The 27,821-nt window shown below is 34.6% G+C and overlaps 5 protein-coding genes across 10 annotated transcripts; 3 read left to right on the top strand and 2 right to left on the bottom strand.

Moving 5' to 3' along the window:
* Window positions 1-418: 418 nt before the first annotated feature.
* Window positions 419-2,819, bottom strand: LOC101209962 (protein LOW PSII ACCUMULATION 2, chloroplastic). Its single transcript, XM_004148085.3, has 2 exons — window positions 2,307-2,819; window positions 419-809 (listed from the first exon to the last, which is right to left on the bottom strand). The coding sequence occupies exons 1-2, from the start codon at window positions 2,737-2,739 to the stop codon at window positions 661-663; spliced, it is 582 nt and encodes a 193-aa protein (XP_004148133.1). The 5' UTR covers window positions 2,740-2,819; the 3' UTR covers window positions 419-660.
* A 1,083-nt stretch (window positions 2,820-3,902) lies between these two features.
* LOC101210211 (mitochondrial intermediate peptidase, mitochondrial) lies at window positions 3,903-13,891 on the bottom strand. 3 transcript variants are annotated; one of them, XM_004148086.3, is made up of 17 exons: window positions 13,529-13,891; window positions 12,708-12,789; window positions 12,549-12,601; window positions 12,375-12,429; window positions 11,252-11,390; window positions 11,113-11,167; window positions 10,425-10,632; window positions 10,048-10,143; window positions 8,085-8,204; window positions 7,831-7,956; window positions 7,491-7,646; window positions 6,715-6,831; window positions 6,152-6,277; window positions 5,966-6,033; window positions 5,381-5,516; window positions 5,127-5,292; window positions 3,903-4,361 (listed from the first exon to the last, which is right to left on the bottom strand). In XM_004148086.3, the coding sequence occupies exons 1-17, from the start codon at window positions 13,729-13,731 to the stop codon at window positions 4,111-4,113; spliced, it is 2,157 nt and encodes a 718-aa protein (XP_004148134.1). In that variant the 5' UTR covers window positions 13,732-13,891; the 3' UTR covers window positions 3,903-4,110. The 3 variants fall into 3 exon arrangements, with proteins under 3 accessions (XP_004148134.1, XP_011651118.1, XP_031739236.1); XM_011652816.2 differs by having other exon boundaries at window positions 12,549-12,576; window positions 13,529-13,565; XM_031883376.1 differs by lacking the exon at window positions 13,529-13,891 and adding an exon at window positions 13,429-13,452.
* Window positions 13,892-15,169: 1,278 nt separating this feature from the next.
* On the top strand, window positions 15,170-17,097 carry LOC101210463 (NADPH-dependent aldehyde reductase 1, chloroplastic). The gene is made up of 4 exons (XM_004148087.3): window positions 15,170-15,314; window positions 15,919-16,298; window positions 16,370-16,728; window positions 16,827-17,097. The coding sequence occupies exons 1-4, from the start codon at window positions 15,189-15,191 to the stop codon at window positions 16,847-16,849; spliced, it is 888 nt and encodes a 295-aa protein (XP_004148135.1). The 5' UTR covers window positions 15,170-15,188; the 3' UTR covers window positions 16,850-17,097.
* A 1,911-nt stretch (window positions 17,098-19,008) lies between these two features.
* On the top strand, window positions 19,009-24,776 carry LOC101217681 (UMP-CMP kinase). 4 transcript variants are annotated; one of them, XM_031882641.1, is made up of 10 exons: window positions 19,294-19,419; window positions 19,520-19,841; window positions 20,477-20,530; window positions 20,974-21,025; window positions 23,192-23,309; window positions 23,401-23,557; window positions 23,739-23,819; window positions 23,900-24,007; window positions 24,159-24,230; window positions 24,422-24,776. In XM_031882641.1, the coding sequence occupies exons 3-10, from the start codon at window positions 20,525-20,527 to the stop codon at window positions 24,437-24,439; spliced, it is 612 nt and encodes a 203-aa protein (XP_031738501.1). In that variant the 5' UTR covers window positions 19,294-19,419; window positions 19,520-19,841; window positions 20,477-20,524; the 3' UTR covers window positions 24,440-24,776. The 4 variants fall into 4 exon arrangements, with proteins under 4 accessions (XP_031738499.1, XP_031738498.1, XP_031738500.1 ...); XM_031882639.1 differs by lacking the exon at window positions 19,520-19,841 and having other exon boundaries at window positions 19,009-19,419; window positions 24,425-24,776; XM_031882638.1 differs by lacking the exon at window positions 19,520-19,841 and having other exon boundaries at window positions 19,009-19,419.
* A 526-nt stretch (window positions 24,777-25,302) lies between these two features.
* On the top strand, window positions 25,303-27,366 carry LOC116402719 (pentatricopeptide repeat-containing protein At4g25270, chloroplastic). The gene has a single exon (XM_031882637.1). It carries the CDS (start codon window positions 25,566-25,568, stop codon window positions 27,198-27,200), a length of 1,635 nt encoding a protein of 544 aa, XP_031738497.1. The 5' UTR covers window positions 25,303-25,565; the 3' UTR covers window positions 27,201-27,366.
* Window positions 27,367-27,821: the final 455 nt, after the last annotated feature.

Raw genomic sequence — 27,821 nt, 5'->3', positions numbered from 1 at the left:
TAAATGATGCATCCTCGTTTTTTAATTTTAAAATGTTTAGTAAATTCTACGTTGAGTGATCTCTTTGTAGAAAGTGTTTGGGACATAACATGCAATGCATGTTGAAAGGAAAAAGACCCATGTTGCTATATGGAAATAATATTGAGGGAGTTCGATCAGATATTGAATTCCCATTCCGAAATCATTGCTCAAATTTTGGGCCAAGGCATTATAGTTTGGAAGAGCCAAAGGAAAAGATGAGGTATCTGCCTTTTTACCCAGAAAAAGAAAATCCTAGAATAGAAGGAAACGCCATAAGAAGAAAGAAAGGAAAAAGGAACCAGATTAGAAAGGAAGACAAGTAAGGTTCACTTGCGAGGCAGATAGCTCCTTGAATTACTTAAGGGATCTATACAATAGGTTATTCTCAATCTTAAGATAATTACAGAAGTAATCTATCGAGAGATTATTGCTAATGAAACTAAAGCCCATAATAATAATAAAATGATGGCAAAGAGTTTCCTAGGATTCAACAACAGCATCTCATTTGCTTTCGAGCTCAAAAAATTTTCATCTCAGTTTCTCAGAAAATGAGACACTTTATACAAACAGGATCTATAGACACTTGGGAAATTTCAGGTCTTCACACCAAATACAAAGCATCGAGCAAAAAGGATTAAATTATGATTTTTCATCTTTTATTTTCTCATTCTGAAGATACTTCAAAACTCCGTATGCAACAGTTCCAGCAACAAACAGAGAAACGGTTGGTGTGAAGGAAGGATACAAATATTTGACGAAGAATTTGTCCCACTCTTCCGGTAAGAAACCTGCAGGTGCACATCAACAAATTAGTTCTGGTGGTGGATGGAAGTGAAAGGAAAACATGAACTATGCACACCATATTCATCGAAGGAAAGGAATTGTACATAAAAAAATTTACACTGAAAATAGCTCAAAACTCAGTCAAATCAAATGCATATTCGTACTAGACAAATGAAAGCATGGAAATATTTAGCATGCCATCAAACAACTCAGTGGAAGTTCACTACATATGTCAACGTGACAATAGCTATCACTTTCAATTAGTTTGATGGTAGAATTAACAAAAAATGAAGTACATGCTTGTAAGTTTTCAATTGCAGGTATAAGCATGTAGTATCAAACCATTGAACTCTAGACATTCAACTCTTGAGTCTTAATCAAGCAAGCTTCAAAATATAGGTTTCATGAAAACCATGGATTTAACTTGAGAGTAAAAAACAATGCCCGATCTTATCCATCTACATTAGCCTTATGGATACCAAATGGAAGTCAAGGCTGGGATGATAATTTGCAGAACCATTAACTAGAGTAACAATTTGGAAAGGACGACAATCTAACTGAAAAACTGTCTATAATCTGAAAAGGTGAACATTCCAAAAGAGTTGAGTTAAGTTCAGTTAAGTGGATTCCCATTTCAATGGACCACCAGCAGATACTAAAGATAAATTATCACCGCCGTAATTTAGTCAAATTCATTTATGAAGTAACACAACAAATCAAACACGATTCAAAACATAGGACCAGTCAGTTGATGGTCTCCCAGACGAATTAATCATCACAAGGCCAGAAAAATCATAAGCATCTTATTGTGATTGGAAAATCCTAAACTAAAAGGAAGGTTATGTTACTCTAGCTTAATATATGAATAAGCATTGTAAGATATTTATGCAATATATTTGGTAGAGGAGGACACGGGGAATCTAATCCACTATCAAAAGGTTACCTTTCCTTCACACTAAAGAAAATAAAATAACTGGAGAGGCAACACTGAAGACAAATCTTCCTACCAAAAGAAAGCAACAATGAGAACACTATACTTCAACGCTCGACTCAAATCCTTAGCTTTGGACAACTCTTCCATACCATTAGCTTGTTCATAAATGGTAATGGACTGTGGCCCTAATTTTACAATCCAAATACGCACTTCAAAAGTAAGAAAGTAAGATTGGTGATCGAAGAACTACCAATGCTATTCACAACACGAAATGAAGGGGGCCTAGAGTATAATACTCTTCATTTCATAACTCATTTTCAGGTTTTTCAACATATAACCTAATTTCAAGCCACAATCTTGCCAAAACAGTAATCCCTTGACAGTTCGCCTAACGTTCAGACTATGGTTTCAAAATTTCTACTTCCACGTCTTAAGGAATAAATCCTATACGAATTGGAGTTTGACTACTACAAGTCTCAGAACAACAACAACAAGAACCTGATTTTTCACAAAGCAAAATTCCAAAATTCAGATTGCAATGAACAAAAATTAGAAACAGAAATGATACCAGATGCCGCAAGAACAATCCCCTGGACGAGAATCACAACACCAAGACCCAACCAAGTAAGAAGAAAATAGCTCTCGTTTCTGCCCTGTTCCTTAGCAACCTGTTCATCTACTTGGCCAACAAACACGGGTTTCTCCACAGGAGAGCGCCGAATAATGGATGCCCTTTGACGCTTACCCTTCTGCTTCAGAGACTTTGGAGTTGATTTGCTCGTGGACGTTGATTGAGGTGATGAAGAGCCGAAACCTTGAGGGGATGAAGTCGCAATTGGAGCATCGTCAACAACTTTGGAAATGGGTTTGTCAGATTCAGATGGGTTCTGAGATTTGATGATGAATTTAGGTTTAGAAGAGAAATGGAGAGATGGGTTGGGAAGATGATAGGGTCTTTTGGTGAAGGAAGAGGGAGAATGGTGGAGTATTTGTAGCGCCATTTTCAGTTTATTTGGTTAAGGTTTGCTTTGGTTGGGAATTATGAATTTTATTGTTCCCTTCAAACTTCACTTCCTAAATTCCCCCACGCTCTCTTCACATTCACAATTATCAATAATTTAGGGTTTTCTTTTTCCTTTTTTGTCTGAAAAATAATTGATCTCTATCTAACTTCTTCTTATGTCCAAATTTCAAAAGGTTATACATTTTCAGATTATCTTTTAATTTAATTCTTTTAAGTTTTAAAACATTACCATTTGTCTGTATTTTAAAATTTACATTTTTAGTCTAAACCTTTTTACTAAATATTTGACATTTTAAAATATAGCAAAATGGTGAAATTATTTATCTAAATATAGAATCTTATAGCTCATTCAAGTTTTTTTCTTTTTGGTATATGTAAAAGTAGCTTCATTAATTAAGCTTTTACTATTTTTCATCGCTATTCCTTACTTTAAATTAATTAATAGGATATTAACCTAATTATTGTAAGTGAGTATTTTTTTTATAAATAAAAGTTCAATCTGTAAATCAAAACTAAATTAAAACTTATATTACAAAGGTAAAATTGTATTAGGTTGTAACATCTTAAAGCTTATAAACCAAATAAAAACTAGACAAAATAAACTAAGATTAAAAAGATGATTTTATCTTTTATTTATGAAATTTGATTAAATTAATAACAGAAGAGTTAACCTGAGCCATTTTTCTTTACTTTTTCCCCTAAAATTACAACTGTTCAAATTTTAGAAACCTCCAAAAGTGATTTTTTTTTTCTGGTTAAAATGTTCTCCTCCCCTTCCTATCAAACACTAACCCTTTTAACACATTTTCCGTGTTTCTTTAAACGTTTACAATTGACAACGTTTACAATTGACCATGTACTATGAAGTTAAAATGTTGTGTTGAAAACTAAGTCGATGGTGATCACATACTTAAGAATTAATCTTTTACAAGTTTTTCTTTTCTTTACCATCAAATGTTGTAGGGTGAAACAATTTGTCCCATAAAGATTAATCCAGGTGCATAAGTTGACGAAGACACTCACAAATACAAATAAAAATGTCAAACCTCTTGAATTTAAAAGAAATAAAATACAAAGAATGCATTATGGAACCGTGAAATTATCAACTTAAATTTAACTTTTTTTAGTATAACAATTGGATATAGAAGGAGCTACAAATCTCGTGGTTGTTATTAGTAAACTCATACGTCAATCAAATAAGTTCTTTGTTAGTAAATTTCACCGTATCTTGACAATAAATGTTGTGACATAAACTCAAAGAACTTCCAACAATAACACATTGAGGACCAAAACTGGGAGAAGAACAAATGAGGGGAAAATGATGGGGAAAGGAAAGAACCCCTTTATGCTACAAGTTTTTAGTTAGGCCCATTTCCTTGCAAAGACTGGTTATGTCAGGAATTACTCCTCCTTCACTATACCTTATGATCCCATCTCCCACGAGGTCAGTCAATAAATCAACAGCTTCTTTTGAGCCGCCATGTTGTAAAAATTTGGTTCTCAAGGCATTTCCTGTTTCCCTTGAGAGAGGATCCTCCTTGCAAAGTTTCTCCCATATGGTTGCAGCAAAACATTTAGCATATAGATAGGTGTAGTAACCTGTAAGGGCAAGCATGTGAATGTATTTCACCACAAAGAAATGATAGAAGGAAAAATGAATCGAGGCAATATGGTTTTTTTTTTCCCAGAGATTAATGCTTGAAAGCTAAGCTTCAAGAGAAGCGAGAAACAAAGAAAAAAGATGATAATACTATTGAGATGCAGCAAAAGGTAAACATGTAAGATCTAACAAACTAGCTCCAGAAAAGAAACAAAAGCTAGAGAATACATAAACTTTAAAGTTAAAGCCAGCGGAAGATCAATGAGCAGAAGAGGAATCAAGAAGATATAGTGCACTTCCTTCTCTTTTTCAGTACGACTGGGAGTATAAAGATCTAAATCTCTGGTCTCAATTACTTGGTAATACATCTGCAATTTCTTATGGCAATTAGAAGTTGTCTAGAATTTGGATTTTTTTATTTCTCAGAACGAATTGCTTTATGAAAAAAGAGAAAAATTATATGGATACCTCAGTTGCATGCTATTTAAGTTTTTGCAAAATCTAGCAAAGAAACGCAGCAGTTCAAGTTGGTCCAGACAAAAATTTAGGTTGGTATTTTGAAGTCCAAACTACACTTACTTTTAGGCAAGTATTAGCATGAAGCAAGGACTTCAGAAATTAGCACCCGTAAATTATAATGATAATGAGAGAATCAAGGCTATTTATTACTTTAATGTGATCAGTCTGTCGAGATAAAAGATTCCATATCAAAATGAGTGAAAATATTTGACGTTTCAAACACAGAATAGATTAACTTTTGTTACCTGCACCATAAGTCAGCAGGTGACAAAATTGGGACTGCCAATGAGTGCCATCCACATGCTTCCAACTGGTATACTGTCTTTTTAGATCAGCAACAACAGAAACAGTATCTCTTTCTGAAGTTAACTTTTCTCCAAACAGCGTTTGATCAATTAGAGCATAAAGAATCTGGTAATCGAAGGGGCAAGTAAGAGTTGGTTGGTTCAAATGAAAATATAAGATACTCTCACATTTAAAAGTACCAGTAACATTTCACCTGACGCTGCAGCTCAGTGGCTGCAAACATCATTTTGGCACCCTTCATGGACTTCACAAGCTTTTCAGGTAATATCTCACCAGTTGAATAGTGTTTGGCAAACGTTTTCAAAACACGATAATCTGATGCATAGTACCTAGAGCCAATTATCAGTGATAACTATTATTAAGCAACAAGAAGCACCAAAGATATAGAAATAAGACTATAAGAGGAAGGTTTTGTCAGGTTATATGTACAAGATTGTACATTGTGCAACTTATTCTAGCCAGCAAGATGATGTCCATGCTGTAGGCACATTAAATAATTACAGTATCACCACATTTAAAAAATAGTGATTATATATATTTTTTATTTATTATCTCTTAATAGACATTTAGACAAGCACAATTTCGCCCATTTTTTATCCCGTAATTTAATTTTCATAGATGAAAAAGAGAAATGGATGTCTTTCTTACAAAAGCTATAGTAAACACTGCATAGCTTAACTAGAGGAATAATTTAAGCAAAGGATGGTTCAAAACCTCTATATGATCTTCGTAAACGTAGACCAAAAGGGCAAGCAATACAAGTGACATTTTTACTCACTCAAATAGGTTTGAAGGTGTCTCTGCTAGATCTAGAACCACTCTTGTACCTGAAAAATGTTGATATTCCTGCGGTAGTTGAGAATTCATGAGTTATATATAGAACAAAAGAAACCTGAAGTGTGTGTGTGTGGGGGTGGGGGGCTTAAGATTCCACAGTTCAAGAGAGTAAAGAATCACCAAATACCGTTCTTGAAAGCAGTGAATGAAGAGCATGCCCAAATTCATGGAAAAGAGTTTCTAATTCCGAATGATTAAGCCTCACATTTGATCGATCATTTGAACTGGAAAAATTGCAAACAAGAGCTACAACCTGCACATAATGAATACAACTAAGGGGGAGCAAAAAACTAAAAATTTAGGAATCTGTGAGAAACTTTCAAAAGTTCAACGATCAAATAGAACTAAACATTAAAATTCAAGGACTAAATTTGTAATTTAATTGAAAGAAAATCATAAGCTACATTTTCATTGGGGCTTCACAGTCGTAATAATAAGTAATATCCTTCACCAGAGAATCAATCCACTCCTATCCCCCCATAGAAGCAAGTAGGTTTTCACAATATTCTTGATTATAGCATGATTGATAATAATAATTGGGAGGACTCCATGTCTATACAATTTTACAGAAACAAGAACCGAAGCATCACAAAAAAGTTTAATCAGATACAGACATACAGCTGTTGTAAGACTGGGAATTATATTAATCAAGAGTTGCTAGCAAACATGAAGTTCTATTCTAATACATACAGGAAGTTGGTATTCCGTTTCAGAAACCTTGCGGCCTCCCCTAATTGCAAAATGAGCACAACCTGGATATTTCCCTTTTCTTGAGTACAAATCCAGGTACAAAAATCCCAATTCACCCTGAAAAAAATATGATGGCACTATGAGTTCAGAGAAATAAATTTGACGTTTGCAGAAAGGGGGAAGTTTAAGTGTGTGCATCAATGAAAACTTTGAAGATAAGTTATCAGTTATATCAAAAAACTGTAACAAAACTGAGTACCATAACTTAAATAATACAAACTGTTAATTAAAGCCCAAAGGATTTGATCTCAGGAGACATTTAGTCATGTACATCTTTTCAGAGTTTGATCTAATAGTTTCTCATTCCAAGATTATAGATGTGTGATTGAATCTTTGATCTCAATACTAAATATTTATCTATGAATGTACAAATTTAAAAAGATTATCATCACCGGCTCCAATTTGTTTCTGGGGAATTAGTGTTGTTCCAGAAAGTTAAAAAAGATCAATGGTACTCCTCCACTCAGAAATCGCATTAGCTTCCTACAATTACAACTACAATGATAGATGTGAATACCTTTCTTTTCCATACATACTTAACAAGTAACAGTACTGTGCATCTTTTTTTAATGTAATACATTTGAAAATCTTGGGGCTCAGTATAAAATGGAAGTCAGGAAAATATTAGTCGATGCTGCATCACACGACTGTCTGATACAAGAAAAATCTATAATCAATGGAGAAGAAACCTAAAGTTAATATTATTCAGTATCTACCTCTTCAGGGTGTTGAAGAGACAATTTAAGCACATCAGGATGCCATGATTCACCTGGTGCTAGGGGAATATTATAAAATGACGCCCCAAACAATGACTTCACAAGAGTTTTCAAACCCTCAATGCACTGTGATAGAGGAAAATATGATGCTATGACCTATCAAAAGAAAAGAGTAATACAAAATTACTAGCAGTTAGGAGGAGAAAAAAAATACTGTAAATATCTTAGTAGGCCAAAGAAAAACTGTTAGAAACCTACTTTACCAAGGTAAAAAAACAAAACCAAAAAACAAAAGAAGAGGATGGGAGAAAGAAAGAAAGGAACAGAAGATGTCACTTACCGACGAATCCAAATTATATGCAGTAGATTTCATCATTGACGTATAGTAAGCCTCATCCCATGGCTCTAGATCTTCAAACTTATTAATACACTTCTTTAACTTGAATTCCCTGATTTGATTGAACTCCTGGAGATGGTCATAAATTCTCGTTACAATATGAAACCTCAAGTTCAGAGAGTCATGATGATAAGGACACAGCTCTTCCATGCCTTGGAAATTGGAATATTGACATCTCAGCACAAAAATTGTAGTACCTCATCAGCTCTAGAACGGACCACTTTGCTCAACTCTTGCAAAAAGGACATTACCACAGCTGGAGATGAAGCCAAGTTAGGCGTTACTGCAAATTCTGCAAAAGATCTATACCCCAATATCTGCATAAGCAACGTGAAGCAAAAGGCTAAAGCATTTGTGGGCACTGTAACACGACTGTAACATGATCGTTTTACCATATGTAAGAAACAAATTCTCTAACATTTTTCACAGATTGGAACAAAAAAATATAACTTTTTCAAAAATTCCAAGACATTTAATAGATAGTAAACTTTTGTTATTGTAATCGGATATATTTCTAATTTCTCCTAGTTCCATAGATTGTGAAGATGACAGAAATAGCAAGCTCCCTGTTGCACTTCAGATATGTTTTTAGAAGGTTGATGGGGGCCTTCAAGCCAAACAGAAATGAATGAGCTGAGATACCATCATAAGGGAAGAGCTCAAGAGTCTTTTCATTTAAATTCAGTAGATAACAGTTTGACAAGTGTAGGCTGTGATGGGCAGGGAAGCAAGCAGAAATGTTGTGGCAAGTAGAATGTTATTCAGGAGTGGGAAATTCTAGCTTTCTTTTGAAGAAAAACCATTGATCTCACACGTCTGAGAGTTTTGCAACCTTTCCCAACTTAATTCAATACGGAAACCTACTTTTCTTCCCTAGCTCTATCACATTTCAGTCCTATACCATGGGAATACCAAGAGGGAAAAAGATGGATAATTTTACAAAATTGGTTGATTCTCTAGTAGAAATTTTGATGAAAAAGTGGAAAGATGTCAACATTTACAAAGACATATTGCAAGGGAATTGGGCAATTTTTATGCATCACGAAGAATATAAAAGTAGCATCACCAAATAAATGGTGCAAAAGGATATAATCAGAGGAAAACAAATGGCTAACAAAGCCATATTGGGAGAGTAGAATGATGCAAGGCCATGAGAAGTAAAGAACAGTGATGTAACAATGAATCTTTTCAGCTAGACCTTTTACGGTGCTTGCACCACATTTTTAGAATATTCTTTGTCAGTGAGAAGATTGGAAGTTGCAGCTACCTCTGTCTGCAAGGACACGCTGAACATTCCATTTAACCTAGTCAAACTGTAAAAATGGAAAATATCAATTCCAGTCATCTTTCCCCACAAGATGAATTCTGATTTAGAAATCTACTTCAGCCATCTTTCATCTTAGGAATCTGCCTCTACTTAATTCCACCAAGAGATTAGAGATACTTAAGTAGCGGGAAGGTTTACTAGAAGATGAAGCCACATTGGAGCCCTTTGGTTGAGTGCTAGGGAAATTTCCTAGCTTTCATCTAGACGGCAAGGTGAAACTACAAGCAGGCAGTATTGATAGAAATAAAAAGAAGCCTGTTTGGTTCACGCATGCTTGAGGAAGGTTGCACAGATCCTCAAGCCAGGCAGACTTTAAGGATACATCATGAAAGAAGAGTGTGCAAAAGGATACATCATGAAAGAAGAGTGTGCAAATTTTTTCCATACAAATTCTGTTAATTTAGGAGCTACTTTCTTTTTTAGGGAAATATACCTCTTGAAAGACTAGGAGATTTGTAGATCCTTCGCCATTTAATATTAACCCACTATTAAACCATGTATTATTTAACAAGTCTAGTATTTTTCCTAAGCGCTATTAAAAAATCAAATATATTGTGACCATAAATGATGGAACAAAAAACCTCTGCAGGAAACAGTTATAAAATAAGACTTAAGATTAAGCGAGATTGAAGTTCGCTGTTCACATGGCAATTGTCCTCACAAAAAATGATGAAAAATTTTGCACCACAATATTAGAATTAACTGATCCCAATGGTAGAACCATTTTAAGAATTCAGTATTGAATAAAGGGAAAACTTAGGAAAGAAATGTTAGGCATTCTGTTGTTCTTTATAAATTGCAGAGAACGGAAATAACTAATAAGTATGAATAACCTGAGCTAGAGAGTGGCGAGTGGCAATAAGCTTATCAAGAACACCAAGGTTAGCACGAGGACTTGAATTTCCCTTGACATAAGCCATTTTTCTTACCTGAGAAAATATTCGAGTGCAAAGAAAAAAACAGTTGCAATCAGAAAAAGGATTGATCGTAATGGTGAATAAATCGATACCTCAGCAAACCATAATTTATAAAACATCTCATCATCTGTCGAATAAGATTTCCTTCCTGAAATAGCTAAATCAGTTTGATTTAACTGATGCCTAAGTCTTAAAAACTACAAGAATGTATGGAGACCTTCTCATCCTTCAACTGCCCCAAGCCACTGAGAACACATCCTATGTATTATTATACAACAAACAGGGTTACAAACCTCATCATCTGATGCAAACTGCAGAATAGAAGATAGAGAATCTGAATCAGTCATTAACCTAAATCCATTTTCCTTCTTGCTACTTCTTGACCCAAATGATTCACTTGAACGATATATGGGCTTAGCAAGATGGTGCAAGTTGTTTGGCATACGCAATGGTGGAAATATATCCACATAGCCTGGGTCGATGAGGATATTTTCTTTGAACCTGATCCAACAAAACATATTCAACAAAGTTAACAAACATGCACGTAATATAGTTCAGTTTCTCTTCTTGCCCTCCAAAATGCAAGAAATACTGTCTAGACTCTAAATAGCTCCGGATACATGCATATATCAATTAAGTTTAAATATAATGAGATTTCCCAATAACTACTAAAGAACATTCATCAAGCACTTATAGTAGCTCTGAATATAAAGAGTATGATAAATTGATTGATTGAAGATAACTTGAATTTTATGAGTAGTATTTTTCTTTTATTATTAACAGATATGAACTTTTCAATGATTAAATTAAAAAGGAGCGTGAATTTCGTGACAGCAGTATTATGTCCAGTTTATAATGACAGGCTGACAGCTAGTGATTCAGTTAATTTTTAATGATGTGAAGAAAATATTATTGGAAGGATTATGAAAATGGTGTGAAGATAAAGAAACCAAGATCTAGCAACTACTATATGGAGCTTACTCCTGACAAAGCTGAGAAATCTCTATATTCAGCTGATTTACTCGATCTAATTTATCTGCACAAGTATAATGAAGGTGTTAGTTTTTTAATGCAGAAGCATGAGTAAGAAGCAACAGAGTGAACTCAAAACAGAAATTACCAGCAGAAAGATGAATTCCAGCCCTTTCAAAGTCAACTCGGAGGTAATGGGCAGCCATGTGAGCTTCCCGTGTAAGTAGATGAGCCTCATGCTCCGCTTTTTTTACAGCACTATACAAAGTATGATTTGTATTGAGAAACTATAAACAGAGAGATAACATGAATTAATTTTTAGTCTGAGATTCTAAACAGTCAAGAACATTAACATCAACAATTTCTCATTCAAAATAGAAAAGTAAAGTCAATCTAGTGATCATTTTGGTTTTCCTTCTCTGGGTCGTGCAAAACTAAATAAGGTGGAAAACTAATATACACATATATAACTCGTCTTAATAATTTCATGTTAGATTCAAATATAATGTGTTTTCCATAATCGTTTTAAATTTAATCACAGCTAAAAGTACTAATCTTTTTCGTTTAAATTTAAATGCTGGGTACTTTTAAATTCTGTAGGTCCATGTTACTTATGTTAAGTAGTTTTCAGTTTCAGTAGGTTCAAGTTATTTACTAAAATAACTGATGAAAATAAAAACACATATAAAAATGAAACTTGGTATCTCTTAATTAAGTAAGTAATATTGACTCTCCTTGCATCTAGTTAGATTCAAAGGTTTACTTAACCCATATGTCCCAGGTTCAAAGGAATGTTGAAGAGAGGAAGAGATTGATAATAACTAATCTGGGTATTAACTTCTGAAATTTTCCATTTTTAATCATGAGAGATAGCATTTAAGATGAAGCTTATAAAGTAGGCTGTCTGTGAGACTGTCAAGTCCACTGTGTACAAGTGTTAGTTTTTCCCCTTGATACAGGTCTCCAAACTACTCTACTGAAAGGTTTAGAATTTTATACAAAAAGCAGATCTAGTCCTGCTAATATAACACATTTTATCACTTCAGCACACCAAATTATTTTCTCAAAAGTTTTCTTTTAATATATCTCGGCATTAGAGTCCATAACTAGAGAAAAATACACTACTCCAGAACATATTTTTGCTTTCCACTGATGATAGGGCTCAGACATAACAGTGAGAGGGACAATGAATTAGCTAGCAAACCAGCCATCTTACTGACAAGGAAGTGAAAATGTCACATTCAATATATATGATTTACTGGGCTCCTCACATGAAAATATTCGTTCATTCTCATAGCAGCATTGTTTGCCTCCTCGACAAATTCCCTATTGCATGAAAAAATTGTAGCAAACACTTGTGAGAAGAACAATTGCAGACAGACTGGGAAAGCAACATGAATGAGAGTAACAATAGCCAGGGTGTAAACAAAATGAAAAGTAAAAACCTGTCTGGATGGGTTTGCCTACAAAGTTCTGCAGAATCAAAAACAGAGCAGACCTAATAAATAAATTCCACAATTAAACAAAGAATTCTTGCATCGAAGCTAAAATATACGAGACAGATAGATCAAATAAAAATTTGAAGTCCTAAATTCTAAACCTACACTGTTGGAAATTTCATCCATTGCTCGGATAACTTCTGCTGAAGAAGGCATGCTGGAAATGAAAGTAACAAGCTCTCCAGACCTAAAAATCAGAGAATTTGTTAGAACTAATAAAGGTTTCAAGAATCCTCAGATTATCAATGAAGTAGATATTGGTAGTATAAATATTGTATTAATATCTCATGAAAGTGGCTCCTAAACCCAGAACACATGACATCCTGTATGATAGCGTATAGAAGTAGACGATTTTTGTTTCGAAATCCTTTGTATGTTGCACTTTCTTGTACTCTTCCGATTCAAAGAAAGATACCCATTGGCATTGATAAATGCCTAGTTTTGGACCTTCCCTAAATTTCAAGAGAATATAACGTAAATGCAAAGAAGGCAAGACACATAGCTTTGGATCTAATTTATCAGAAAGATCAGTATATCTTGCAAAAGAACCTCCAATAGTTAAGAGATTAAGTACTGTTTAATTTCCTTTCATATCTTTGCCTACATTCTTATTTCCATAATCGTTATATATACGTATAGGAAAAAAACGAGTGATTAAGTTAAGCTCATAGCATACCGATTAACATGGAAACAAGATGGAACACCTCCGCTTGGCTATATACATAACTAAGTTCAATGTTTTTAGTGTTAAACTAACTGATGATACGGAAGAAAATAACAAACCAAAATTGCCAGAAAAAAAAAATGGCATTTACATTTTCCGTACAATATCAGTTAATACATTCAGTTTCTTCACATAGGCTTCCAGATGGAGTCTCGTCTCTCGAGCAGTAAGTGCTTTCAACGTATAGCAATAATGTTGTTACCTCTCAATTGCTTCATCGACGAAACGTCGGAAACCTTGAGGCGACTTGAGGTGGTCAAAGCCATAAAGTCCGGTTGCAGCACCTTTCTGTGGAGCTGAGGCTGGGGCGTGAATCGAACGGGACCTAAAGCAATTCCAGTAGGATGATTTTAGAACTAGACCGGAAGTGAGTTTCCCGGGGGTTTTGCGGATGAGGCTCGACATACGGCGGCGGAGAGAAGGCGAGGCAGCGTAGAACCTCGATTTTCCAGCTTCAAGGTCTGAGTGGGGGTTGGACGCGGGCGTGGGCGTGGGCGTGGGCGTTCGCGTGAGCGTTTGAGTTTGAGTTTGCCCACGTAAGCATTCCCGTCCCGATTGAATCAAATATATTTGAATTCTTGTTTATTTATTTGAAAGATCGATTTTTTACGGTAATGCTTCGGAAAAAATTAACTTTCTAGTCCGAACATTTGATGAATATATGTTTTTAGTTCATAACATTAGATATATTTTTTCTTGAGTTTCTTAAATGTACCTGAATTTTAAAAAATATGTTTATAATACTTTAAAAGATTACTTTTTTTTCAAAGATAACTGTGTGATATTTAAATTTTAAAAATATATAATTTTCAAAATGAAAAATATCAAAAATAGCACAAACAAATTAAAATATTTATAAACTATATCAAAATTTTGAATTCTATTCATGATAGTCTTCTATTACAATTGCATTATCAATAACGTGGATTAAAATAAAAGAAAATGGATAAAATATTTATACTTTATAAAAAAAATTACTAAATTGACAGAAACTGATTATACTTGTAATATTCCTTTCTTACGTTTTCTTGTAAATTAAAGAATTATTTTCAAATACAATAAATAAACTAAATTATCAATCTATTTTTTTTAAGTATAGACCACGTTCTACTATATTTATTTATAAATATTTTTATTCATTTTATTCTTTGAAAAAGTATATAAAATGAAAGCAAAAATAAACAAAAATTTATAAAATATAACCAAATCCATAATAAATATTAATACTTGTATGGATGACTATGGTTAAATCGACAGGTATCTATTATTTCGTATATAGTATAAAATTTTACTGATTTTCATATAAAGAAATATTTTCTAAACGTTTCTTAGTTGTCATTTACTCTCATTTCCATATAAAATAAAATAAATTGTGGAGCTATATCTCTGTCTGTTAATATTAATATCCTTTTCCCTCACCGTCCCCTTGACATGCAGGGGGCTTTTATGAAGCTATCTTTTGAAGAAGAAGCTAAAAAAACTTAAAAGAAAAGTTGAAACTCATTGTGATTAGAGAGTGGCACGGAAGTCCGAGAGGCTCTGGAAAACTCACTCCTTCCGTCTCCAAACACGTACGTGTCCGCCGCAAGCGACTATGACGACACGTCCACATTGACCACTCACCCCCATTTTCCACACCTATAAAAACACCCCTCTCAATGAACTTGAACTCCAACTCCCCTTTCTTTATATGTATGCTTGCTTTAACATCTAGGTTCTGTTCATACTCCAATATTCGACCTCTAATTCCTTGTTGTTTGCTGGGTGGGTTTTGTGGTGCTGACTTTGTAGGTTGCAGCTATAGAAGTAATAATAATAATAATAATAGTTCCATTGCTAGTCGGTGTTGTTGGGTGAGAAATATGGCGTCTGAAGGCCAACAAAAGTTTCCTCCTCAGAAGCAACAAGCTCAACCTGGCAAACAGCATGCCATGGATCCAACTCCTCAGTTTACTTCACCTGATTACAACCCTGCCAATAAACTTCAGGCACTTAACTTTTCTTTCCTCTCCTATCTTTATTTCTTTTTCCTCGTTTGCTTCTTCACTCTTCTTATTCAAAAGAAAATTTAAAAAGGATACCTTTTTTTAATTAGTTATATTCCCTAAACCTTAACTTACCTACAACTTTAAGGATCCTTACTCACCGTATTGTAGTTATAAACATAAGCAAAATATAATGGCAGTGAAAACAACTCTTTAACTGTAATGAAAATATACGCACTTAATGTTAGTAGAACTTGATCATACTAAAATTGTTACAAATTTAGATGTTTTGGAGTATTAAACGATATTTGTTTAAAAGAAAATTGTTGTAGATGACATAACTACAAAATCTATGATATTTTATCATTAAAATTTGACTATATTTTGTAATATTTTGTCACATCCTAGAGCTAGACTAAACCACCAATTATTAACAAATATGGTATGAAAAACGATTTTAATTTTCTTTTTTCCTTGTAAAGACCGTTCAAAACTTCAAATAAGAATTAAAAAAACTGTGTAGAAAACAAAACATAAATATACAAAATTTGATTACGAAACAAAAAAATCCATGAAACATGTCAAAAATGAAAAAACTTGAGTGCAGGGGAAGGTGGCGCTAGTGACGGGCGGGGACTCAGGCATAGGACGGGCAGTATGTTACTGTTTTGCCTTAGAAGGCGCAATTGTGGCCTTCACCTACGTCAAGGGTCAGGAGGACAAAGACGCCAAAGACACCATTGAAATGATAAAGAAGGCGACCAAATCCAGCGCAGTCAAGGACCCATTAGCCATTCCGGCGGACTTAGGGTTCGATGAAAACTGCAAGAGAGTGGTAGATGAAGTGGTCAAAGCCTACGGTCGCATCGACATTTTGATTAACAACGCCGCCGAGCAGTACAAATCCTCCTCCGTTGAGGACATCGACGAGGAAAGACTCCTCAGAGTGTTTCGAACCAACATTTTCTCCTACTTCTTCACCACCAGGTAAACTCATTCTAATTCCAACGCAATTAGCTCTGAAGTTTGGGAATTCATATCGGGTTTTTTGAGTTAAGGCATGCATTGAAGCATATGAAAGAGGGGAGCTCCATAATCAATACGACCTCGGTGAATGCCTATAAAGGCAATGCTAAACTACTTGATTACACTTCCACAAAGGGAGCCATTGTGGCGTTTACTAGAGGCCTGGCGCTACAGTTAGCTAATAAAGGGATAAGGGTCAATGGCGTGGCGCCGGGTCCGATATGGACGCCGTTGATTCCAGCCTCCTTCGATGAGGAAGAGACGGCTAGTTTTGGGTCTCAGGTTCCAATGAAGCGAGCTGGGCAGCCCATTGAGGTGGCTCCTTCGTATGTCTTCCTTGCCTGTAATGCTGATTCCTCTTATATTACTGGCCAAGTCCTCCACCCCAATGGTATGCTTTTAAAAAAATAAGAGAAAAAAATTATTTTGTTTTTGGTTTTCGTTTATTTATGTCTTATGGCTTTTGTGTGTGTTCTTTTTACCCTTTAGGTGGGACTGTAGTGAATGCTTGAGTTCTGTTGTGTGGGATGCCTAGCTATGGAGGAGTTCGAGAGCTGGAGAAGAATGAATGATACAGTTCTATGGAATTTTGTTAGTGGTGTGGTAAAAGATGTAAATAGTGTAAAATATCCAAACTTCAAATAAAGTTTTCCCTTTTCAAGAACATAAAAGAAAAACCAAACTCTGCTATGTTCTCATTTATGTGGATGTTTAATCTGAAACAGTGGTCTAATTAATTCCCGGAATTAATTTTCTAGAATTTTATTTTTAAACCAAAACGGCGTGATGTTTCGTTCGAGATGCGCTGGTAAGTTCTTGCTAATGGAATCAACAAAACCTGGCATGCATCATGATGTTTGATTGTACTTCTTCCTATTTTCCATGGTGGGTTGGATTTGATGAGGTTTAACTTACCCGATTTGAATTTGATCATGTTGCCTGACATAAGATTCTCTGTTTAGGAAGAGATAGAAAGCCTGTCAGAAATCCTGCTGCAGGTTTGAATTGAAATGTAACAAACATAAAAGTCGTATAGCATATGGATTTGTGACGAATGTGCTTTTCTATTTGTGTTTGTTGCCGAAACAAAGTGTTCATACATCTTTAAAATTGTTTCCTGTGTTTATCATTGGGATGAGATAGTGGAAATGAGGCCATATTGCCACTAATTACAGAAGGGAAACTTACATAACGAGTAAAATTTTCTCCTGTTCAACTTATTTAGATTAGTTTAGAGTTACATTTTAAGCTGTTATATTGTCATGAAATGATATAATTGTAACAGTTATATCGAACAAAACCAATAATTGAGAATGGTTCGTACTTTTGGGAAAAAAATAGAAAGGTTGTTTCAAAACGAGTTATTTTGTGTTATCCTTAGGACATTTTTAAATTAAAATATCCTTCCAAGTCAAATCCTAATAATATTCTTCTCCTTCAAAGTCACATTCTAATAATATCCTACCATTATCGAACGTTCTAATAATGTTGGAATTTGCCTTGCTATTTTGACATATTTTTATCAAATATGCTATTTTTCACCGTTTTTCTTTTTCAATTTATATTTTTTTTTCATGAATACTCCTTTAGAAGTAAGCACGTTTTTGTTAGATTTTAAAAGTAATTTTGACCACTTTATGTTTTTGAATTGATAACATTAAAAGCCCGATTTTTAAATTTATTTAAATGTATTTTGCACTCAACTAATACGTAACTGATAGATATTCAACATAACATTCAGTCAATTAAAGATAAAAAGGAAAAGTCTAAAACATGGAATTCAATATAACAATTTAAAGTGTGATAATTTAATTTTAAGGAAATTAATTCAAAGGAAGTTGAGAGGTTTGGTATACCTCAAATCAACCAATTGAAAAAGAAAACATAATTATTTACTTAGCTTAGCAGAGACTTTGGATTGTCATATTAATGCACTAAATAGGGAAGCATGTGATATAATGGACTATAAACAACAAGTTTGAAAGTATTAACAATGATCTTATATATACCAAAAATCTTTAACGTATGTATGTATTTTAATTCACCATATTAGGTTATATGTATGTATTTTAATTCACACATATTAGGTTTAGGTAGTCAAATATACAATTTTTATGTTTAAAATCAAATGATACTCTTATAAATATAAAAAATACACTATTAATTAATTTTAAAACTTCTTAATGAATAAGAATATCATAACCAAAGTACATAATTGAAATTGGAGAATTATCATTTGGACGATTCAAAAATCTTCAATTTCATTTGGACGGTTCAAAAATGATTCTACACGCTAGCTATACTTTAAATAGTAAGATAAATAAGATAGATAGGATAAATTTGGTACAAAAGTAACACTAAAAAAAAATTTATACAACAAAATCATATCATAACACTAAAAAAACAATGATTTTTTCTTTTTTTACTTATAAATAAAAAAATGTGAAACTATTTATAAGGATGGATGAAAGACAAAATTTAGTTATCATATTGTAACCTATTTTTATCTCTTCATAATGGACATGAGAATGAGAATGTGAAGAGATAAGTAAGTAACTAATTTATATTTATTTTATTAAATAATAAATTAGTAATTTTTATTACCAACAACAATTTAGTGAAAATATTAATCGTAAATATAAGTTTAAAAGTTGAAACAGATAAGTTGAGTGAAAATGAAAGAAAAAGTTGGGGAAGTCGGTTACACACTTACACTAATTGGAAAAAGGACCTAAAGCCATTATGAAGTCCTTCTGAAGCTGATCCGTCCCTTCAGCGAGATCTCAACGTGGATCCCACTCTCTGTCTCTCTCACTCCGTCCCTCTCAACTTCATTTATGACCAAACCTCCCAAGGAGACCTTGACAGCAGGTTTCGGTTACGTGGGCACCATCGGTTTTCATCAATGCACCAAGGGTGTTCGACCAAATGTCTCATCTGAAAATTTGCATCCCATGAACGATCAGACTCTCATCAACTAGACTACAACTTCTGGAACACACCCAGAGATCAGAAGATGTGGAGACGAGCAGTTTCAGTCTCTCATTTCACGTTTGCCCATAAGTCCATTGCCCACAATAAGGTATTTTTACAGCTACTTCGATCTCTTGCATGACTCAACCACAAATGGGCGGCTGCTGTCAATTCGTTGATTGCTATTTTCTATGAACATGTACTTTCAGAGGCTACAACTGTTCTAACTCGTATTCAGTTTCTTCCGGGAGCAACTTATTTCATTGACGTATTTGGATTTTTATTAGAAGAATAATCCTTCCTCTCTTCGCTGAAAATGAGTACCTTACGCAACTTCTTTGGACTTGGAAGCGTTTGAAATCATTCGCTTTCCATCTTAGCGAACTGGGAAGTCTTTCCTGTAATCTTGGTAGCTTTTGGTTAGTTTGGATTTCATGTTATCTCACTCTTTCGCAACATCGATTTCCTTGGCGAAAAGAACCTCTTGCAATTGAGAACCGGAAAGAGACAAGCTTATCTTTTCTTGATAATGTATGGCATGAAAATATATGTTGAGTTAAAGCTTTTCCTATATTGGTTTCTTCAAAGTTCAGGGTCATATTTGCTTTGTAGGCCATAATTTTTTTGGCAATGTAGAAAGTTGGATCAAGTATATACGAGATAAATCTTAGCAATAATAGGAGAATGAATATTCATGTCAGGAGTCTGGTTGCACAAATTATCGTAGTCCTTGTCTGTGCAGGATTTGTCGTTGCACAGTCCAGAACTTAGCAGATTATACATGACTGGGTTGATGGGATTGATTAGACAGTAAAATGTTAATCTAAATGAAATTGGGGAATTTCTAGAGAAAGTGTGGACGAGACGTTAGAAGTCACGTTAATGAAATCTCTTGATACCATATGCTGGAATGAAGCTGGTCTGACTTGGGAAGCATGGTATTAGCAATGGCAACCTTGCCACTTTGTATATTCTTTGTTTCCTCCATTGTTTTAGAAGTTTGTGAATTCTTAGAATTCTATCGTTCACTCCATTTCTCTAGTTTCATAAAATGCGTCTCACTTAAACTTGTGCTGTTAAATTGCCCCATATAAAAAAATGTGCTCATTTTCGTCTCTCAAATTCTATAACCAGTTTCACCTCTTTGGTTGCTGATACCAATGCAGGATGTTTGTAAACTCAAGTTTTGGGAAACGTTTACTACTGAAACACCCATGAAGGTAACATATGCATTTTGTATCTTCTAGTTAACTTAACTTTGTAGATGCTTAACTGCTCAGATATTTGTAGTTATTTTTCTGTTTGCTTTAATTTCGAATCAACTGGAATGCATGCACCTCAAGTTCTAAACATTCAAACCTATCATCTACCTGGTTCCTGACTCCTGACTCTTGAAATGAGTAGAAAAGCTAGGTGCAATATGAAGTTGCTTTGCATCTCACTATTTGTCTCCAAAATCACCGTCATGTCAGTTTCCCTCTTTATCAAATGGAACTGTTGGTCAGCAATTTTTTTTTTCATCTTTATGATGTGAAGAACTGAAAATTGGTGGTCACACCTTGAAGCATCTGCTCTCACATGGATTTAAATGCACGTGTGTGTTTATTTATGTCATTCGGTCTAATACATTTGAAGTTTTAGATTGTTTTTAATTTGAGTGCAGGAAAAGGGTACCTTTCAAAGAGATAAAACACCATTCATAACTTTTGTTTTAGGTAACGTTAACTGCATTTTCCTCCTTTCCATTTTTGTTGACAATAAAGGAAGCTGTATTTATATTTGTGGTCATTTATATATGGTTTTTCCTAATCTAGAAGGTGACTAAGAAGCCAAGGGAGAACATAAATTTATCTGTTTTGTAGTTCTTTTCCTGAAAGGTGTATGTGTCGAAGTATCTAAAAGTAAAACGTCATGGCTCTATTAATGACATGTGATCCTTAGTCAATTTCAAACGTGAACTTTCATGTTTGTTTCTCAGTGGGAGTTGTTCAATATTCCTATTATGTATATTGATCTCTGTCTTCTTAGGAAGCTGGAAGAAATAGGGATGTAATTAGTGTCTTAACAGTTTCTTAATTCATTGTCATCGCATCTTCTAGTTGGAAAAATGACACAGAAAAAAGAAAAAATGAAAAAGAGAAAGTATAGTTCAGTCCATCATTTATTGCGCAAGTTAGTTGAACATGACTTTTGGTGGAACTATCATTTTTTTTAGAGGTTAATAATTTTTGTATGATGTAAACGAATATTTAAGAAAATATGCATTGGTCAGTCCTTATTCTTTCCGTCCTCCTCAGCCTTCGGAGGGGGGGTGCTTGTTGAGCTGCTTTTGGTAAGCTCTTTCATTACAACGTTGAGGCTTTGGGATCTCAATCGGCTGCATTTGGTACTTTCAGAAGAGGAAGTCCAGCTGGTTCCATGACTTCTTTTTGGTGGGACGATGTTAGCCAAATCTTGGATATGGCACTTTAATCCAAAGGGTTTTCACAGTGGGTACTGGTTGTTTATGTTTCATCATTACGCGATCGAGTGATTTGGTTCCTCTGTTACTAAACATTGGTGGATTCGTTTATGGAAGTTGAATATCCCAGCTAAAATCAAGTTGATGTGGAGGGCTTTTCATAAGATATTACCAGTGCTTACTTGTTTGGTTGATAGGCGGATGTATATTTCTCCTCTTTGTCCTAATTGTGGGAAGCATCCTGAAACTATCACTCATGTGTTTTTTGATTGAAGGCTCGCAAAGGAGTTGTGGAAGTGTTTTTTGCCAGTGATGGTCTGGTAGAAATTATTGTTTCGATTTTTCTGATTTTTGTTTGTGCTTGCGGATTCCCTTTCTCCTCTGGATTTTTCTTTATGGTGTATTGGGTGTTGAAGATTATGGGATGATCACAATGGTTTTCGTGTTCATGGTGTTGTGCCGGATGTTGATGTGAAGTGTCAGTGGTTATCTTCATATGTGTAGGAGGTGATGGAAGTAGTAAACACAAGGAGTTTAAGGTGTGGCCCTCAAATTTCAGTTCAGCATGGTCTTTCAGCTTGGGGTTGTTTTGTGCTCGTGGATGCAGCATCCTTGCCAGGCTGGAATGTTTGGGGTGTTGGTGTGGTGATTGTTGATCTTAATGGGGGTGTACTGGGGGCTACGGCAAAACAATTTTCTTCTTTGTATAGTCCGCTGCTCTAGGAAACTTTAGCCATTAAAGAAGGGATTAGTCTTGCCTCTGCTCTTCATCTTGGAGATATAGTCGTTTTTTCAGATCGTCTGGGTTCTGTTCAATTAATTCGGGGAGTGCTACATCTATTTCTGACGTTGGATTTGGGTGTAGGAGATTCAGAATGGGAGAAAAGGTTTTAGTAAGGTGGAGTTTCACCACATTTTCAGAAAATTTAATCTTGTTGCTCATTGCTTGCGAAATGGAGTGTGGGAAAGGGGTCTTGTACTTGGTTTTCTTGAATACTTTCTTGGATTAAGAGGGCCTCTTTCAAAGATTTTGATTCTTTGTGGTATAGCCATGGTGGCTTTTCTGTTTAATTGAATTTACCCGTTATCTCAAAAAAAAAAAAAGAAAAGAAAAAGAAAGAACAAGAAAAAGAAAAGAAAAGAAAATATGCCTAGGAGTGGAAACATAGACGGTATTTATATAATATAGGTATGTAAAAAACTAACCAATAACCACTATAATACCACTAACCTTAAAGATACTTTCCACTAAGCCACCCCGCTACATTCCTCCTAATTGGGAGCCACTAACATTAATTTAAGGAAAAATATTTGCATTAATTTTTAACTGAAAAGATAGAAGAAAAGACTAATTTTCCATGATATGACCTATATGCTTTTATATAAGGCCTGCATATACTAAAAGTTGCAATGTTTTCAGGTGGGCCTGGAAGTGGTAAAGGTACACAATGTATGAAGATAGTTGAGAACTTTGGATTTACACATTTGAGTGCTGGCGATCTATTAAGGAGGGAGATAGCTTCCAATAGTGCAGATGGGTAATTACGCTTCATTTGCCTTACTGAGAAAATTTCTTATTCATCTAGCCTCCTCCGACAACGCCTGTTGATTACGAGTTTCTATTTTCAGTACCATGATTCTCAACACAATTAAGGAAGGAAAAATAGTTCCTTCAGAATTGACAGTCAGACTTATTCAAAAGGAAATGGAATCCAGTGACAATTACAAGTTTCTTATTGATGGGTTTCCACGCAGTGAGGAAAACCGGATAGCATTCGAACAAATTGTGAGTTTCTTTTACACTCTTCACATTTTTAGTTCTCTATTTCCTGTGGTGAAAGTGTTTTTCCTTTAGGACTGCGGTCGACAAGAGAAAATCTCAGATCCCCCATTTTTTCAATTCAACATATATGGTTTAGATACCTGTTCGTTCGATGTATAATACAATCATATTGTTCATGATGCAGATGGGGGTAGAACCAGACGTTGTACTCTTTTTTGACTGTCCAGAAGATGAGATGGTGAAGCGAGTGCTCAATCGTAATCAGGTAGATGACATGTTGTGGTTAATCTTTCCTACATCCAAATCGTTATCATCATTAGTATCTCAACATGACATATTTTGCAGGGAAGAGTTGATGACAACATTGTCACAATCAAGAAAAGGCTGAAAGTTTTTGATGCATTAAATCTTCCTGTAGTCAAATATTATATGGAGAAGGGAAAGCTTTATAAGGTATTTTTGGTAGAGTTTTGAACTCGAGTCCTAGTATCCATGTCTCTAACCATGTTTTAAATTTATTTTTTCCTTGGGAAAACTTGCTGTTTGAGCTTATCATATACAAATTTATATCTTCCTTGACCCAAAAAAAATTGTTGCATTGCAGATAAGGGCAGTTGGATCAGTGGATGAAATATACAAACAAGTTTATCCAGTTTTTGCATCATTGAATTTTGAGGTATTTCGTTTCTGTTTCCACTTTCAGTTTTCTGTTTTCCACGAAAGTATTTTGTATATAATTAGCTCGCATGCCCTTTTTAAACTCGAACATTGATTCGTTTGCTCCAGTTATACATGCTTTCAAATATGATATTGACTCAATGCTCTCAAATATTGTCTAATCACTTGTAAGCCATTAATTTTGTTCAGCAGCAGGTAAGAGAATGAGATGTGTTGATTCTAATCGCCTTATGTCATGGATAACATGGGGATCTTTTGTGCTTGAAGTTACTCTTCATATCAGTTGAAGATCCTTTTGAGTTCATTTCCCTGATTACTGACTTTCTCAAGAATGTAATAGAACTGAACAAATCAAGTACATTGTACATGTACTAAGGAAAAACAAAGAAAATCCTGTTGGCTAACATTTTTTTGATATCAGCTGGTGGCAATGGGGAATATCTACAGGCAGAATTAATAAATATGCTTAGGAATGAACACATCGTTAAAATGTTGATATTAATGGTGTTTTTTTGGCAAAAATATAGGCTAAAAGTTAAAAGGATGATAAGACATGGGTTGTTCTTTAATCTTTACAGCCAATCATTTACCTATCTACTAGTTTGGTAAATTTACAAACTATGTTGCTACTAGACAAAAAAGGAAACAAAATTGAAGTTTGGAAAGTGTTTATTAATTTTTAAGTTTTTATTTTATATTTTGTATCTTTTATGGTTTTGCTAACTTCAGATTTTTAAAAATTGATCGTTTTATTCTTTTTTGTATAATTGAATCTTAAATTTTCAATTAGGTCCAGAGCTTTTTTTTTATAGGTTTTTGACAAATTCAATTACTTGTCTGACTGTTAACAAAATTAAAATTCAAACTTTTATTTCCAGTTGGCACTGTAACTAAATTATATCTCTAACTAAATTATGTAAAATTATTTTAAAAAACAATATTAAACCTTTTCTTTTTATTTTTTAAAAGAAATATTTTCAAATATAGCAAAATATTGAAAGTAATTACAAAATAGGATAAAATTCATCACACTTTGACTGCAAACCCTTCTGATAACATTTGAGAATACAGATTGTTGGAAATTTTTGCTTTGTTTTGTAAATTCATAACAATTCTCCAGAGTAAATTCATGGGGTTATATTAGAGGTATATATTTTCAGTTCATTTTGAATAAATTTTCAGCCGAAGAAAAAATATTTGTATAGAAAAGAAACAATTATCAGAAACAATACTTAGATAAATGATGTTAGTTGTAAAAATTTATTCGTACCCAATTTTGGTGTCATAAAATTACGATGGGGTGTGACTGTGGGCTGCGAGAACGAAACCCCAAATGAACGACCATTTCCCTCTTCTTCTCCAACGGTTTGTTTTTCCAATGCTGATTTCTTTGCACTTGTTAACTCCACCCTCATCTTCTCTTCTTCTCTTCTGTTCTTCCAAACCCAAAAAATCCAAGAAAGAGAGAAGGAAACTTCTCCACCAAAAACTTCTCCGCATTAGCAAAGCTAAACAGTCCACTGATCTCTCCTTCCCCAAATCCTCGCCAACCCCTCTCTTAATCCACCCCAAACCCTTCTTCCAGTCCAAAATTCAAGCCCTTGATGCTGTTCTCACCGACCTTGAAGCTTCCATCGACAATGGCCTCTTTATTGATCCTGAAATTTTCTCTTCCCTTTTGGAACTTTGTTACCAATTGCAAGCTATTCACCATGGTATTCGGATTCATCGCTTAATACCCACCAATCTTTTAAGGAGAAATGTGGGTATTTCTTCTAAGCTTCTTCGTCTGTATGCTTCTTTTGGGTACATGGAGGATGCACACCAGGTGTTCGACGAAATGGGTAATCGTAATTTCTCTGCATTTGCTTGGAATTCTCTTATTTCTGGATACGCGGAACTTGGTCTTTATGAAGATGCTCTGGCGCTTTACTTTCAAATGGAGGAAGAAGGTGTTGAACCTGACAATTTCACTTTTCCTCGTGTGCTCAAGGCCTGTGGTGGCATTGGGTCGATTCAAATCGGAGAGGCGGTGCATCGGCATGTAGTTCGTTCTGGCTTTGCTGGAGATGTCTTTGTCCTCAATGCTTTAGTTGACATGTATTCCAAATGTGGTTGCATTGTGAGGGCTAGGAAAGTGTTTGATCAGATTGAGTATAAGGATATAGTTTCCTGGAACTCAATGCTCACTGGTTACACACGCCATGGGCTTCACTTTGAGGCATTAGACATCTTTGATCAAATGATTCAAGAAGGTTACGAGCCCGATTCGGTTGCTTTGTCCACCCTACTTTCTAACATTTCGTCAATGAAATTCAAGTTACATATTCATGGATGGGTAATTCGACATGGAGTCGAATGGAATTTGTCCATTGCTAACTCCTTGATAGTCATGTATGCCAAATGTGGTAAGCTTAACAGAGCAAAATGGCTGTTCCAGCAAATGCCTCAAAAGGACATGGTCTCATGGAACTCCATAATCTCTGCTCATTTCAATAGCGCAGAAGCTTTGACATATTTCGAAGTGATGGAAAGCCTTGGTGTTTCGCCAGACGGTGTAACATTTGTGTCATTGTTATCAACTTGTGCTCATCTGGGGTTGGTGAAGGAAGGGGGGAAATTGTATTTTTTGATGAAGGGGAAGTACGGAATAAGACCAACAATTGAACATTATGCTTGTATGGTGAATCTTTACGGGAGAGCAGGGATGATTGAAGAAGCTTATAAAATCATAACGAAAGGGATGGAGATCGAGGCAGGTCCGACCATATGGGGGGCGTTGTTGTATGCGTGTTATCTCCATAGCGATGTAGATATCGCTGAGATTGCTGCTGAAAGACTCTTCGAATTGGAGCCAGATAATGAGCTCAATTTTGAGCTTTTGATGAAGATTTATGGCAATGCTGGGAGATCGGAAGACGAGAAGCGAGTGAAATTAATGATGGCAGAACGAGGACTGAATTCATAGTGTAGATAATAATTGAAATCTATTCACACTCATGGATGGATAATGAATTCATCTGGATAGATAACAGGTTCAGTGTGAAGTTAATATGAGAATTCACACAAAGTTGGAAATGGATTCCACTGAGAGTAAAGCAATCAATGGCAGGTTGGTTTTCTTTCCCATCTCACTCAACATTCATTTTTTGGGTCTTTATAACCTTCTTTATGGTTTTTCTAAAATAGAAAGTAGCTAATCTCGGTTAGGATTCACAACCCAAAGCTTCTTTCAAAACCTTACGGTTCTTTGTTTGATTACGTTTCAAGATTTTACCCTTTTAATTTTAATTTTTACACCAATGTCTATTAACTATTTAAAATAATTTTGAAGCCAAAATTTAAATTTAATTTCAGTGGATAAACAATAAAACTTTTAAATTATTTTAAATTAATTAATTGAAATAGACTATGTTCAAACAAATTAAATTGAAACCAAATTCAAAACTTAAAAAGCTAAGATCTTGTTTAATAGACCATGTTCAAACAAATTAAATTGAAACCAAATTCAAAACTTAAAAAGCTAAGATCTTGTTTAATAGACTATGTTCAAACAAATTAAATTGAAACCAAATTCAAAACTTAAAAA

The sequence above is a fragment of the Cucumis sativus genome, chromosome 3 (genome assembly GCF_000004075.3).
Source record: "Cucumis sativus cultivar 9930 chromosome 3, Cucumber_9930_V3, whole genome shotgun sequence".
Taxonomy (NCBI): Eukaryota; Viridiplantae; Streptophyta; class Magnoliopsida; order Cucurbitales; family Cucurbitaceae; genus Cucumis; species Cucumis sativus.
The sequence above is the reverse complement of the archived record's forward strand: the minus strand, read 5'-3'. Positions and strand labels throughout refer to the sequence as shown.

Coding starts and splice junctions, on each gene's coding strand:
- LOC101209962 (XM_004148085.3), bottom strand. CDS start 2,739: ATGGCGCTACAAATACTCCACCATTCTCCCTCTTCCTTCACCAAAAGA. Junction 810..2,306: donor GATTGTTCTTGCGGCATCTG/GTATCATTTCTG, acceptor GTGCACCTGCAG/GTTTCTTACCGGAAGAGTGG.
- LOC101210211 (XM_004148086.3), bottom strand. CDS start 13,731: ATGTCGAGCCTCATCCGCAAAACCCCCGGGAAACTCACTTCCGGTCTA. Junction 12,790..13,528: donor GTCGATGAAGCAATTGAGAG/GTAACAACATTA, acceptor TCTGATTTTTAG/GTCTGGAGAGCTTGTTACTT. Junction 6,278..6,714: donor AAACGGAATACCAACTTCCT/GTATGTATTAGA, acceptor CATTATGTGCAG/GTTGTAGCTCTTGTTTGCAA.
- LOC101210463 (XM_004148087.3), top strand. CDS start 15,189: ATGGCGTCTGAAGGCCAACAAAAGTTTCCTCCTCAGAAGCAACAAGCT. Junction 16,299..16,369: donor TCCTACTTCTTCACCACCAG/GTAAACTCATTC, acceptor TTTTGAGTTAAG/GCATGCATTGAAGCATATGA. Junction 16,729..16,826: donor CCAAGTCCTCCACCCCAATG/GTATGCTTTTAA, acceptor TTTACCCTTTAG/GTGGGACTGTAGTGAATGCT.
- LOC101217681 (XM_031882638.1), top strand. CDS start 19,354: ATGTGGAGACGAGCAGTTTCAGTCTCTCATTTCACGTTTGCCCATAAG. Junction 21,026..23,191: donor ATTCATAACTTTTGTTTTAG/GTAACGTTAACT, acceptor CAATGTTTTCAG/GTGGGCCTGGAAGTGGTAAA. Junction 23,310..23,400: donor GCTTCCAATAGTGCAGATGG/GTAATTACGCTT, acceptor TTCTATTTTCAG/TACCATGATTCTCAACACAA.
- LOC116402719 (XM_031882637.1), top strand. CDS start 25,566: ATGAACGACCATTTCCCTCTTCTTCTCCAACGGTTTGTTTTTCCAATG.